The sequence below is a fragment of the Pogoniulus pusillus genome, chromosome 10 (genome assembly GCF_015220805.1).
Source record: "Pogoniulus pusillus isolate bPogPus1 chromosome 10, bPogPus1.pri, whole genome shotgun sequence".
Classification (NCBI taxonomy): Eukaryota; Metazoa; Chordata; class Aves; order Piciformes; family Lybiidae; genus Pogoniulus; species Pogoniulus pusillus.
The window spans coordinates 1,571,200-1,585,271 of NC_087273.1; the positions used below are offsets into that span (position 1 = coordinate 1,571,200).

General features: G+C 54.5%; 1 protein-coding gene across 1 annotated transcript; it reads right to left on the reverse strand.

The window, feature by feature from the left end:
* Positions 1-8,264: 8,264 nt before the first annotated feature.
* Positions 8,265-11,628, reverse strand: POU4F2 (POU class 4 homeobox 2). The gene is made up of 2 exons (XM_064150368.1): positions 11,243-11,628; positions 8,265-10,775 (listed from the first exon to the last, which is right to left on the reverse strand). The coding sequence occupies exons 1-2, from the start codon at positions 11,543-11,545 to the stop codon at positions 9,834-9,836; spliced, it is 1,245 nt and encodes a 414-aa protein (XP_064006438.1). The 5' UTR covers positions 11,546-11,628; the 3' UTR covers positions 8,265-9,833.
* Between the last annotated feature and the right edge of the window lie 2,444 nt (positions 11,629-14,072).

Below are 14,072 nucleotides of genomic sequence, written 5' to 3' on the forward strand. Positions count from 1 at the left end.
AAAAACAACAAAACAACACAGCCAACAAATAAATAAATAAATGAGGGCGAATGAAAATGTCATCTACATAAATATGCCACGGTAAGTTTAGTCTCTGGATCAAAGTGCTCAAAACGACACAGCTTTGAAACAGAAAGGTAGGGATCAAAATTACACATCCCTGCGATCAGCTCGGGTGCCAGGTGTTTAACGGAGGCGTGCGCGCTGCGGCTGATGAAATGAAAACGTTTTAACAGCTGTCTGAAAAAGCAAAGCCCTCTCCCCATCTCCCACAGGCTGCCTGGGACTTCATCCCCGGTGGGCTGACTGTCCCGGGTTAGGGTTGGATCCCTCCCGGTAGAGTAAACTCACTACAACAGGGATTTTTGGAAAGTCAGGGAAAATGAAATTGTATTTCTTGTGGTTTGAACTGAAATATAACAGTGTAAGGAGAATAAACTACCACAGAAATGTAATAACCTTAAGGAGGATGAGAAAGGGGCCAAGCGGTGGCAAAGCAGCAAAAGCAGCAGCAGCCAAAACGGTGGCTGGGGAAGATAGCAGGGTTGTTTAGTCTGGAGAAGAGGAGGCTTAGGGCAGACCTCATTGCTGGCTACAACTACCTGAAGGGAGGCTGTAGCCAGGTGGGGTTGGTCTCTTCTGCCAGGCAGCCATCAACAGAAGGAGAGGACACAGTCTCAAGCTGTGCCAGGAGAGGTCTCGGCTGGATGTTAGGAGGAAGTTGTTGGCAGAGAGAGTGATTGGCATTGGAATGGGCTGCCCAGGGAGGTGGTGGAGTCGCTGTCCCTGCCTGGAGGTGTTGAAGCCAAGCCTGGCTGGAGCACTGAGTGCCATGGTCTGGTTGATTGTCTAGGGCTGGGTACTAGGTTGGAGTGGATGATCTTGGAGGTCTCTTCCAACCTGGTTGATTCTATGATAGCAGCAGGCGCAGCAGAAGCAGCAAGGGGAAGGTCCAAGCTATGCTTCCAGGCATAAAGCTCTTGATGCTCCAATGAAATTATATTGACTTATCCATTGTTTCCATTCTGTGGCCTATCTCTACAATGTTCACCTCTCCACTCAGAGCTTCCACTTCTAAGTTCTGAATTCTGTTTCATGTCTGAGCTGGAAGTCTAGCTTAAATAGCCACAGCTGCCCCAGAGGAACGGCTGCTAGGTCCAGCTTGTGCTTGCTCTGTCATGGCTTTTTGGCACATAGACCTGCTCTGGACTCATCCAAATGAGCAATAGATTCTTGGCAATGTCCTGAACAAGCCCTGGTGCCGTTGACTCGCAAACCTGTGTCTGGGCAAGTGCCCATCAGCTGGCTGGCTCCACGCCGGGCTATGCAGTGAGCTCAATGTGATGCTGCCTAATTCAGGGGGACAAAGCAGCTCAGCAGGTTGCAGGGAGAGGCAGTGACACATGTATCCAAATAAAGCGCAGCCTGATGCCCCTAGAAGAGGGTTTATGAAGAGAAGAAGCTTTAAATGACTGGTGGGTGGTCTCTGGTGGCTGCATCCCTGCCAGTCTGCAGAACCAGCTGGGAACCATTCTCCAGCCCTGGGGCCACGTGGCACTGCCTGACTGCTAATTCCCCTCCTCTGCTTCCCTTCCTCCCCAAAGCCGTGTGGCACAGCCCCACTGCCTGTTTGGAGCAGGTACTGTCCTCAGCCCATGGCCATTGCTTGGGGGCACCGGCCAGCACAGATGGGCAAAGAAACAGAGACTGGACACATCACCCCTCCCCTCTACCACCCCCAACTCACTGCTAACATCCACCGTATGTCTTCCTAGGGAAGGAAGCTGAAATGAAGAGCAGTTTAAATTGCAGTCAGGCAGGAAGGTGGTAGGGAGCAGACAGCCTCCACGGCTGTCACGGTGGAGTTGCAGTATTTAACAAGGGAATCTTAGCCAGGTTTGCCTTGTGGTGATGCCCCTTCTCCCTGAGGAAGGACCAGTGGGAAAGGGTTGTGGCCATCATCTGTATCTATCAGAGCACCAGGCACATCCATGCACAGCATGTTCAAAGACGCTGCAGTTTAAGAGTGTACTGTTAAAGAACCTGGATTCCTAAAATGAAAAGGAGTCAGGAAAGAAACTGCAACTGAGGGTGTAAAAACTATTTCAGAAGTAATTCCTTCTACTCTTCTATTTTGTTCTGTTGGGTTTTTGGTTTGCTTTTGGGGGGGGCATGTGTTGCATAGTATCTGGTGTGTAAGTGTGCATGTGTTTGTGTGCACCTATGGGATGGCAGCTTTTATTATGCTAAGCTTCATTCAAGCCTTTCTTATCACATTCATCTTTGGCCCACGGGGTTTTGTGTTGCTGCCCAGTGGGCACCACCACACTGCAAGATGCCCCTCTACAAGAGTCATAACCATTCCTGGGGCGGGAATGGGATTGGGACTTGTAAAGAGCTCATCCACCACAAAATAAGGCAAGAAACTGAGCTGCTTTTTCTTCCTTTAAAAACTGCAACCACTGCAGTGGTCCTGTGAGAGGAGGTTTCTCTATGGTCTTCCCTCCCATCTGACACGGGCTCACTTACTGTGATGTTTTTGAATGGCTTTGTTAAATACAGACAAAACAATCTCCCTGTAAAATGTCCCCCCCTCCCCCCGCCACAACAGTCTAACAAACCATGGTCTCATTGTTAAGTTTATCCTACCTGCTTCTGTAGCTTTCCCTCCAAAATAATGTGGCATCGTGGGTAGAAGAAAAGTGAGCAGTGAGCAGATGGGTAAGAAAGAGCTTTCCACCATGCAGTGAGGCCTCCTCAAATCCAGCAGGCCACGCATGTATGCCCACACATGCCCTGAGAGGGCTCAGTCCCCAAACGCTGCGTGCAGATGGACAAGGAAAACACACAGCAGCCACATGCACAGTAATGTGCGGCTGTGCTCCATCTCCCATGTGTTCCTGGAGGCAATAACTACAGGCACATCTGCAGGTATGACTCAATGCATCAGCAGCAGCAGGCCTTCTGGTGGCTCTTTGTGTCTTGTGCTTTAGGTCCTGGAAGTATTTTTCTCTCCTTCTGCCCAAAGAGCATCTGGGACCAGCACAATGGTGGCAGGTCTGGGAGGAGACTCACGCTGCTGGTGATGACTCCAGTTGTGTCCAGTTCTTCAGGGGCAGCTTTCCTGATATGGCAGCCAGGGCTGTATGTGCCCTGCCTTGCACAGATGGGACACCCCTACCATGCTTACTGCCCAAGAGATGGGGAGGACTCAGAGGAGCTGTGGCCATTTACACATCCTGCTCCTGGCTGGAGAGGACATAAGCGTTCCCACAGCTGACAGCATGTCCCTGGGGTGGTGCCATGACGTAGATACCCCTTTGACACAGGCCTGAGAGACAGTTAGAGCCGCTGTGGGGGTCTGTGCGAGGGGGGTTGTTGGGCTGCACCTGTACCCTCTGCCCTGCCCCTTGACCCATTCACTCTGAGGCACTTCCCGGTTGCAAAGGGGCGTCTCTCAGAGGCGACAATGCCTTTCTGCAGGGATGGGAGTTGCCTAAGCCCTCCCCACCGCTGCCTAAGTATTGCCGGAGCAGCGAGTGCCGTTCCCTGGGGCCACAGGGCTGGCACTACGGTGCTCTGTGCCCCTTCCCGGGAGGGGGCTGGGGGGAGGGCGGCAAGACACAACACCGGCCCCGCCGCGCGGCTGTCACCGCCACCTCCTCGCCGTTATTTACATCCGTCTTTAGCAGTCTAATTACCGGCTTTATTGCTTTCGCCTGGGGGAAGCCCGGGGACAGCGGCGCAGGGGAGGACCCTCTCCGTAGTGCCCCTGCCGCTCTCCGTTCCGCGCCGCCGTGGGCAGGAAAGGAGGGGACACATGGAGCTCAGCCGGGACTTCCCCCTCCCAGCAGGGTTTCCAGCAGGATTTCTGGCGGGGAGGGACGGAGCAGGTCTCCGGGGGCGGACGGGACCCGTCGCCGCCTAGGGTCGGGGGAGTCCCTCGGCGCAGGACGGGGCCGGGGACAGCCGATGGGACGCTGCCTGCGAGCCCACTCTCGTGGGCCCGCTTCGTCGTGTTGCACCAGCGCAGCGGAGGAACAAATTGATAGAATAGATGGATTTCCATCTGAGCAGCGGAGGTAATTTATTGGCCTTTATGCTCTTCGATGGAGCGGGGAGAGACGGCAGCATCGCCTCTGCGCATCATGCTGCAGCTTTGCTCCGCTTTAGCCAAAAGAAGTGTGTCCCACCCGGCCCCCCGCTTCTGGGGGTGCCCCATGCCCCAGCCCGAGCACAGACAACAGCCCCCGGGTGCAGTCCCCGGCCAGGATCGGTCGCTAAGGTAAGGGGCTGGAAGTGCACGTCCCGCAGCCCTGGGGGGAGTCCCAGCCTCCCACCCCGCTCCTCCAGGTTGTCCGCAGCTCACTCGCTCTTCCAAACTCATCTAAATTACATCAATAACAGAGCGCACTCTTTAATGAGCTCTCAACTTTAAAGACTTGAAGGATATTAACAAGCCGCTTGACAAATGGTGCTTAGAAGCACATTAAAGACGCTGCTAATGGAGCGCATAATGACGGCTAATTTTCGATCAGATATAAATTAGAGCCCCAACAGTTATTTGCCTTAAGGACTTTATGTAAATGATCCTGTTCTGTATAAACGGGGAGGCAAGGAGAGCCCCGCCGCGCTGCTCAGCCATGCCGCAGCCGGACGGGCCGCGAAAACGCCGCGGGGAGCTGCGCCTGCCCCGGTCCTCCCCACATCCACGCCTCACACAGTGGTACCAGCCCCACTGCCCCCCACGTCCCACGCGTTCCCGGCGGCCAAGGAAGATGAGGATGCTGATCGATCTCCCTCCGGGGCAGGTTGTGGAAGTGCTGGGGCGGCTATGCCCGCCGGGGAGGACGGTGCCAAGCGCCAGCGAGGTTTGGGGCCGGTGCAGCCCACCGCAACAGAGCCGAGGAGGGGACCCAGCTGCGAAGCTGGCCCCTTGCACACACACACACGCTTCGGTTCTGTCCCAGCTGCCGTCTGGCGCTCCTCTCAGAGCTTTTGCTTCCTCTGCTGGTCTGCTTTGGGGTTGGGTTAAGTTTTGGGGCAGGTTTTGGCAGTTGAGGATTATTTTTTCCCCCTTTGCTTTTAATTATTTCGGCAACAAGTGCCAGCTTGGGGCTTAGCCCCGTGGTGGTCAATGTGTAACCTAACTACCATCAACTCAACACAGCGACTCTGCCTGCTCGGGCTGCAGGCTTCTGGCACGGAGGAGCCGTCTGAGCAGGTCAGCATCCCCCTTTTCCCGCCCTCCTCCTCCGCGGGAAAGGTTCTCTGTGGTTGTGGGCACCCGTGGAGTTTTCTAGTGGATTTGTACGCTGTTGGGTTTGAAATTCTTTTTCTTTCTTCCTCGCTCCTCTCCTTCGCGAGGTGCCTTCCGCCTTCCAAAACGCGCATTTACCTTTGCGGGGTTCCTCTTCTGCGCTGCCAGCTCCTGACTCCCTTCTCCGGGAGGGTCCAGGGTGGGGGCTCACCTGTCAAAATAGCAATAACAAGAAAGTGTGGCAGTAGGGGAGGGGATTGTTGTCTCCCTGCCCTCCCTCCTTTCCCCATCTCCAGTCGGAACGAAAAACGCCCCGGGCTGTCCTGGGAGCAAGAGAGCAAGAGGGTCTGCTGGAGGCTGCCACCACCGGAGGTGGGGGGCACAGGTTGACTATAGTTCCTTCTTTCCCCTTCCCATGAGAGCATTTTGGGAGAAAAGTCAGCGATTCCCCCCGAGTCTTCCCTTTGCAGCGACCTGCGGGAGGAGCGCGGGAGTTTAGCGGGCGCGGTGGGCCCTGCCGCTGTCTGTACTCACCCAGGAGGCCCCCGGGTAGCGGCTCCTGCTCCGAGCTCGCTGCCCGATCCATCGATTTGTTCCTGGAAAAACGCGGCGCATTCTTATAGCAGCTAGAAGCAATTAATATTGCATTAACCCTATTTATATAAAAAAAAATCCTCACCCCATCAAAGCCATCTATTATTAATGGGGGGGGAAGGGGGGTAACCGGGGACCCGAGAGTGTGCGTGTCGTGAGGCAAGGCAGTCAAACACGGGCGTGACGGGGTGGCAGGAAGGAAGAGGAGCCGAGGGTGGCTAATATTTAATTTCAGGTCTGTGGTTTTCTAATTCGAGATTAAAAGCAGTCACGTCTTTGAAGCCAGACACTTGGTGTAAATGTACAGTTAAAATATTCTATTCCACAGCCCCTAGACAGAGCTCTGCTACTCCCAGGCTTCATTAAATTTTAATTATTATCCCAGACTGGTGCAAGGGAAGAGGGGGAAGACTGTCCACCTAATTGCGATTGATAAAGGCAAAGAAGCCTACATTTTTTTCCTCGCCGTGAGCGCACAGCAGCAGCAGTTGTTGTTTTAATGCGGGCAGAGCCCGGTGAGGGCAGCATGAGCATCAGCACCTATAGATCCGCTGCTTACAAAAGATGCACGTAAAGGAAAGCCGAGAAGTGATGCTATAGATGCGTGATGGGGCTGGAAGGGGTGGGGGAGAACATGAGCTCTTGGAGAGATCTGGCGAAAGATCAAGGGAAGAGACAGGAACCCTCATTAGGGCTCGGCAACTTATTGTCTCCAAAAACAAAGCCTCGGACCTTGCTGGCTGGGGCAGCGGTGCCGAGCTCAATGGATGGGCTATCCCGCTGCCCACTCCGGCTCTCCAGGAGCCTCTGTTCGAAGTCCGCATCCCGGTTCTTTCTTTCATTTTCGTTTGTTGATAATCTGCATGTATGGGACAGGCAGGTACATACAAGTCCACTCATTGCCCCCAGGTTTTTAATTTGGGAAACTAGAGAGTGACCTGTTTCCAGGCGGAGAAAGGTTTAAAAAAAAGTTTAAAAAAAAAAAAAAAAAAAAAAAAAACAAAAAAAAGCACCACCAAACACTGCGTTTGCTTTCTAAGCAGCTTCCTATTATCACATCGCCACTTAATTTTATTTCCATTCTCTCCAAGTTAAATAGAAAGCCAAGCTCACAGGGGAGCTGCCATGTGCCTACAGACTGGGGATGTCAAGCAGAGAGACTCACTGTGCAAAGTTAATTTCAATTCCCGAGGAGGATTTCACACTCTCGCTCGCTCTGACCCACAGTAATTAGCTGAGATAACTAATGATTACTTACTTATTCCTTGTAATTATCTGGATTTAATAATTCGCTGTGTAATTTATTAATTCGCCTGTAAAAGCCTTTAAGTGAATGGCTCTTTTAAGAGGGCGAAACAGCAGTTCAGGGGCTGGTCGCCGCCTGCGCCCTACTGACGGTTTGCGAGGGAGGGGTTGCTTTGCTGTTTGGGGGGGTCCGACTGGCCCCTGCTACCGCCGGACTGGCTCTCCCCAGGCCTCCTGACCCGCCGCTTTCTTCCCTACCCTTCTCTGTGCCTCTTAAAACAACCCCCGCGGCCGCAGAGGTTGCGCAGCCTGCTGACAGTAGGGGGAAGATAGGTGGCCGGCTGTTGGCCGGTCGGAAGGGCGCGTAGGGGCGCGCAAGAGTGTGCAGGCTCCTCGTAAGGGCAGCACCACCCCTCCCCCAAAAGCCTCCTTGTGCCTGCGGACCCAGCAGCAGCTGGAGGAGGGAACGAGCCACGCTGCGCACCCGGGGCAACGACAGCGACAAGGACCAGGAGCGGGGAGGTTTCTCCTGGGCTAGCCAGGGAACTAGGCGCTGCCTCCTTGCCCCTTCCGCAGCCGCGGAGGCACCGCCCCGGGACCTTCGGAGGGCCCGGGCGGCTTTGAAGATGCAGAAGATGCATCTGGAGGTGGTGGCTGGGCGGAAATATGAATATTTAATGGTAGTTGGTGTATGATCTCCTCTCCCCCCGCTCCCCGCCGTTGGGTTTCCCCTGGCCTTTTTGAGAGCCACGCGGGGAAATTACTTTTTTCTCAAATTTTCCTCCCTTTTTTGTTTTCTTTTCGCGTGGCACCTTGGACTCTCCTGTGCGGGGAGCAGAGAGGTTAGAGTAGCGGGCACTCGACGGGGGCACTCCCAAACCCATACCCGCCGCGCTCAGTCACAATCACGCACACTCGGGTCTCCCGTGAGGGGGAGGGGGTGCGGAGCGGAGCTGTCCGTGGGGTTGTTACCCCCTGGTCTGTGACCCATCCTCCCCCCACCCATCACCTTGCTGCGGGTTCTAAATGGATCTTATGGCCCGGGGCAAGGGGCGGGAGGTGGGGAACCAGCAGCGGCAAAGGCGCTTGGCCAAGAAAACGTTGGAATTGTGGTTTGTTTTTCTTTTCTTTCTTTCTTATTTTTTTAATGAAAGACGATATAACAACATTTAAAAATAACTTAGTACATTACTAGAATAAATAAACCTCCTATCAACCAGGGGAAAAGAAACAAAAACAACAAACCGAACCAAACCAGAACCCAAAGCAACGAAATCGGGTCATGTACAGAACTTAAGTCTGGGCTGGGACAGCGATAGAGAGGGTTCTGTACGAATATATCTATATGTGATATAGATATATCAACGCCAGTGAAATATTTACAGTCCATGCAGGTTCCCAACCGAGCACCCTCTTTTTGTTGTTGTTCCACCAGGAAGGGACCGAACCGTTTGTAGAATGTACAAGCAGCACAGTCTCTCTTGCTCGCTCCCTTTCCTACAACTCGGAATTTAGCTTTTCGACAGACATTTTAAAAAATAAATAAATACTTTCCGTCCTGGAAAAGTATTGCAGGTAAAGGTAGTAAATAACCGAGCAAATAAATAAATAAATAAATAATAAGCAACCGGATAGATAGATAAATAACCGAGCTGGTCTGAATACCGTCGCGATACAGATTTGAAATCGAGAAAAAAAATTATATTGTGCTGGCAAGAAACCCGAAGCGACACCCCCCCCCACCCCAACACCCTCCCAAACGCTGTCACCTACGCGGCCACATCCTTTCTCTCTTCGGGCGCAATGTGTGCTGGGGACAATATGGGAATCCCCATTAAATATGTAACGCGGTAAACAAATACCTCGGACAGTGAATCAGGCTACACAAATCATGTAGGACATCTACTACAGGGTGCCGACGCCGTACGAATCAAAAATACTCGCCAGAGAAATACCTTAGCTTCAAGTGACAATTTACAGATGGCCAAAAGGGACGTTCAGAAGAAGAGAAAAGCTCACGTTCATAAATCCTACCAAGACAAAATATTTGATTCTCACTATCCTTTTTTTTTTTCTTTTTTTTTTTCTTCACTTTTATCAAGACTTAGATTAAGGAGGTGTAATTAATTAGAATGAGCACAAAATGAAGTTGCTAGAGAGATAAATTAATAATTTACAAGGGGTTGTTTGGCAGTAATCTAATAATAGCTTTTGAAGACCAAGTGAACACAGCAGGATCAGCTCTTTCCCTAAGCGTTAGAACTTCAGAGACAGAAAAAGGATAATAACCACAGTAAAAATATATATATATTTATATATTTATAATACGCAGTGTAAATGCAGAAAAACCTGCCCTCTGTGTCTCTTTTTTAATCATTATCATCATCATCATTATTATTATTATTATTTAAATCAAAATAGTTTTGAGACGTCTCTCGCGGCGCAAGCCTCAACTCTAAATTCAAGTTTGGGTCCCGAAAACACCATGACCACTGAGCTGAGAATATTTTTGGCCCTTTTGCACCCAGGCCAGGTCTGTTAAGAATAAAAACCAGCAGTACTTGCCGGGGCGGGTCTGGGCGGTGGCTCCGCGGGGAAGCTCCCCCCGAAAGTTGAGCGGTTGGGGTGGACGGGGGGCGGTGGGGTGGGGTGGTTGGTTGTTGTTTTTTTCCTTTGTGGTTGTTGTTGGGTTTGTTTGTTTGCTTTTAAACGATGATGGTGCAGTTGGGTGTCCTCAGATGCCAGCCGAGTACTTCATGCGCTTCTGCTTCTGGCGCTGGTTGCAGAACCAAACGCGGACCACGTTCTTCTTGAGGTCCAGCTTCTCGGCGATGGCCGCGATCTTCTCGGAGGAGGGCCGGGGCTGGAGGGCGAAGTAGGCCTCCAGCGAGCGCTTCTCGGGAGCGGCGATGGAGGTCCTCTTGCGCTTCTTCTCCGCACCGCTGAAGAGCTCGGGTTTGGCCAGCTTTTCGCGATGGGACTTCTCGGCCTCCTCCAGCCAGGCCTGCAAGATGGGCTTGAGGGCGATCATGTTGTTGTGGGAGAGGGTGAGGGACTCGAAGCGGCAGATGGTGCTCTGGCTGAGGGACCCCACCCCCGGGATTTTCAGGTTGGCCAGCGCCGAGCCCACGTCTGCCTGGGTCACCCCCAGCTTGATGCGGCGCTGCTTGAAGCGCTCGGCGAAGGCCTCCAAGTCGCGGGGGTCGGCGTCCACATCGCTCATGCAGCCCATGTGGGCTGGCAGCCCGTGGGCGTGGGCCATGCCGAGCGCTGCCGGGTGCATGGGGTTCATGCCGGCCATGTGCGGAGCGTGGCCCGGCGTGGAGACCACGGCGCCGTCGGGGGCCGCCATAGCCCCCAGCGCCAGCCCCGGCGTCAGGTGCTCCAAGAGTTCCCCTTCCAGCGCCTGGTGGGGCTGATGGTGGTGGTGGTGGTGATGGTGATGGTGGTGGTGGGTACCCGAAAGGGCAGACGGGTGGGAGATTGGCACTGAGGAGGAGGAGGCGGCCGAGGTGCAGGGGATGGTGTTCATGGTGTGATAGGTGGCGTCCGGCTTGAAGGGGCTGTGGTGCGGTGGGTGGTGGTGGTGGCTCTTGCTCGGGGAGACGATGTCCACCGCTGCCAGGGCTTCGGCGCGGGCCAGCAGGCTCTCGTCCAGACCGCCGAATATATTGCTCTGCAATTGCAAATAGAAGGCACACATAACGCTCAGCAGGGAATTCGCCTCCCCGCGCACTCCGCCGTGCCACTAAAACCTTCCCAGCATGTTAAAAGAGAAATCCTGGAGAAGGAGGAGGCGGTGGGGGGGATGGAGTGGTGATGGAGTGGGGGGGGGGAGGGAGAGAAGAGGAGCAGAGGGAGCCAGCGGGGCGAGGGAGCGGGCGCGGCTCGCAGCCGCTCGCACAGAGGCGGCGAGCGAACGGACGGACGGGCGGACAGACGGACACACGCACCAGCCGCACGCAGCATCCCAGGTCATAAAAATTAATAGGGGCGGCAAGAGCCGCCGCATGCATAAGTTGAGCGAGCGCCCGGCAGCGCCGGGTGATTTGCTGCGCGGCCATGAAAAAATCATCAGGCGGATCCGGGGGGGTCTCCGAGGGGCTCCCCTTAAAGCGGGGCGGCGGGGCGGCGGGCACCTACCGGAGGGGCGGGCAGGCAGGCCCTCCGCATCGCCTCCGCGCCGCTGCCGCTGCCGCCGGGGCCGGAGCCCGAGCCCGAGCCGGAGCCGCCGCTGCCGGAACTGGAGCCAGGGCCGGAGCCGGAGCCGCGTCCAGCGGAGCCGCCGGTGCCGGTGCTGCTGGGGGAGCTGGCGGCGGGGGCGGCGGCGGAGGGGCAGGGCGAGGCGGTGTGTAGGGCCGAGTACTTGGTTTCGTGGAGACTGCCGCCGCCGCTGCCGCCGTGGGGGAGGCCGAAGGGCTGCTTGCTGCTCAGGGACATCATCATGGTGTTCGCCGCCGCCGCCGCGGCCCGGCCCGGTGGCAGGTGTCCGCAGGAGGAGGGCAGGGATGAGGGGCCGGGGGCCCGGACCCCCCCACCCCGGAAAAGCCGCAGGAGCCCCGGCTTCCCCCGCGCGCCCCCACCCCTCGAAAAATGAAGAAGAAAATAATAATAATGAAAAAGAAAATCAATTGAAAAAAATAAAATCCCACTCGTCCCCCAGCCGGCTGCCCGAGCCTCGCTGGGGAGGACGCGGCCGGGAAAGGCGGCTGCGGCGAGCCGGGGATATGCGGGGGATGCGCGGGCTGCCTCCTGCCCGTCCACCGCCGCCTTCGCTCCGGCGCCGAGCCCTCGCCTCTCGCGAAGTGCCCTCCCCACCGCCGCGCCGGTGGGTTTTACTCTCTCCCCTCCCTCCCCTCCCCTCTCGCCTGTCACTACAGCCCAACTCCTCGGGAAGGGCCCTCCGCGCCTGCCTCCTCGGCCCTGGCCCCCTCCTCCTCCGCCGCCGCTGCCGTCTCCCTGCCCGCCCCCCGCCGCCCCCGCGCCCACGCCCACGCGTGATCCCGCACTTACCACCGCCTTCCGCAGCGGGGAGGGAAAAAACCAAAAAAGTAAACAAAAATAAGAGCGGAGGGCGGATGCGTCCCCCAGCCCCCGCAGCTCCAAATCCACCCTTCATTACGAAAAAAAAATTAATATTAATAATAATAAAAAGATACAAAAGTCCTGTCCGCACTCGAAACGAGCCCACGGCCAAAGAGTGTCCCGTGTGCAGCCTTGGCGTGGCTCCTCGCCGCTCCCGGGAGTCAGCGGGAGCGGCGGGAGATGCTGACCGCCTGGCTCAGCACGGGGGGCCGCGGAGGGAAGAAGCGCAGGGAGCGGCGAGGTGCGCACTGTGACCCCCATCGGGAAGGAGCCGGGAGGGTGGTTCCTCCAGTAAAAGCGCATCGCTGTCCCGCCAACTTCACCTTTCCTCTGGCTTCGGAAAGGAATTGGGGGGGGGGGGGGGCGGGAAAGAGGGAGAAAAGAAATGGAGGAAAGTCATTTTTACTGCAGGTGGCTGGGTTTATTTCCATGAATTTCACTTTGCGGCAGGAAGGTTAAAATAAGTGCTTAGGTGTTTAATTTCTCACCTAAACAGCAGACTTGGTAATTTTAAGCGGGGAAAAAAAATTACATTGTATCAGCTCTCACTGTCGCCAGCTCGGAGAAATGAAATAAATCAAAGTTAAAAGCTTGAGTATCATTTAATTATGGTGCGAATAGCGCTTGGAAAGAAGTAGAACAACATCTCTAAACAAATTATGGCCGGGCCAGGAAGGAATTATTAGATTGAAATTTCATTTAGGCTCGGGAGACACAGCGCTTCAATATGTAATCTGTTATGCCTCATCTGATTTGTATGCTTAATTCAGCTTGACGAATTTATTAGTTTTCATAATAGTAAAAAAATTGAGCAGCACTATGGGCTAATGCATTGTGTGTACTATAAATTGTATGTCACCGTTGAAAGGCTGAAGTCTATAGAAATCTTTTATTAATGACAACATAGGAAAGAGGATTTTCTTGCAAGCCTTTAAGGAGTTCATGCCAAACCTCCGCGCTTCGTGTCTCAGTAGGCTATTAACATATCGTCATACTAATTAGGCTACTTCATGAGTGATATAATTTCAAACTTTAAATTATGTTCTAATTAACAAGGGTTGTCCAATTTGCTTAATCTTCAAAAGGCTTTTGGCTTGTCTAATTAGTCTAAAGCACCCAGCATCTACAACGCCCAAGCAGCAAAAGCCATCGATTATACTTCTCGTGTTTGCGGCCGATTGCGGGCAGAGACCAGGCGGGGCGGGAAGGGGCTGGCAAGAGGGTGGCTGTGCCTCCACCTCCCTCCCGCCTCTCCTCCGCTTTTCCCTAGGGGTCCGCGCACCACTCCACACCGGGTCCCTCCAGTAGCCCTTTGCGCTTCTGTACGGGCATACCAGGAGAGGTGTGGGCAAACGGGGGAATCCCCACGCTTTTGGAAAAGGAAGGAAGAAACCACATCAAAAAGCAAGGGAAGGGGGAAAATAGCAAAAGGAAAATAAACGAAGAAGAAAATACCTCGTTGGCGCTGGGGAGTCCGAAGGCGGCCAGCCCGCCGGGTCGGTGGAATCAGGGAAGGAGCTTTGACCGCCCGGTTCTCTCGGCTCAACTTTGGCAGAGAGAAGGGCGAGGAGAAAAACCCTCTCTACGCTATACATTTAACCCCTCCCGCACTGAGTTTAATTACTCGCAATCGTTGTTCTAATGTATGCTGTCACACGGGAGAATTGAGGATGCATATCGTTAATATGAATTAATCTTGATTTTAATAGCAACTGACAACGCAGCTCCAAAACGCCGGGCGCTTATCGCCGCCCCGGTAACGCCGCGGGGGTGCAGCGGGATGCGGAGCAGCGCGGAGGAATATCCGGGAAAACTTTCCCAGGTACCGGGCACGAAGGGCTGACACCGGCAGGTCTCGGGGACCCCGGATCCTAGTGAGCGACCCGTC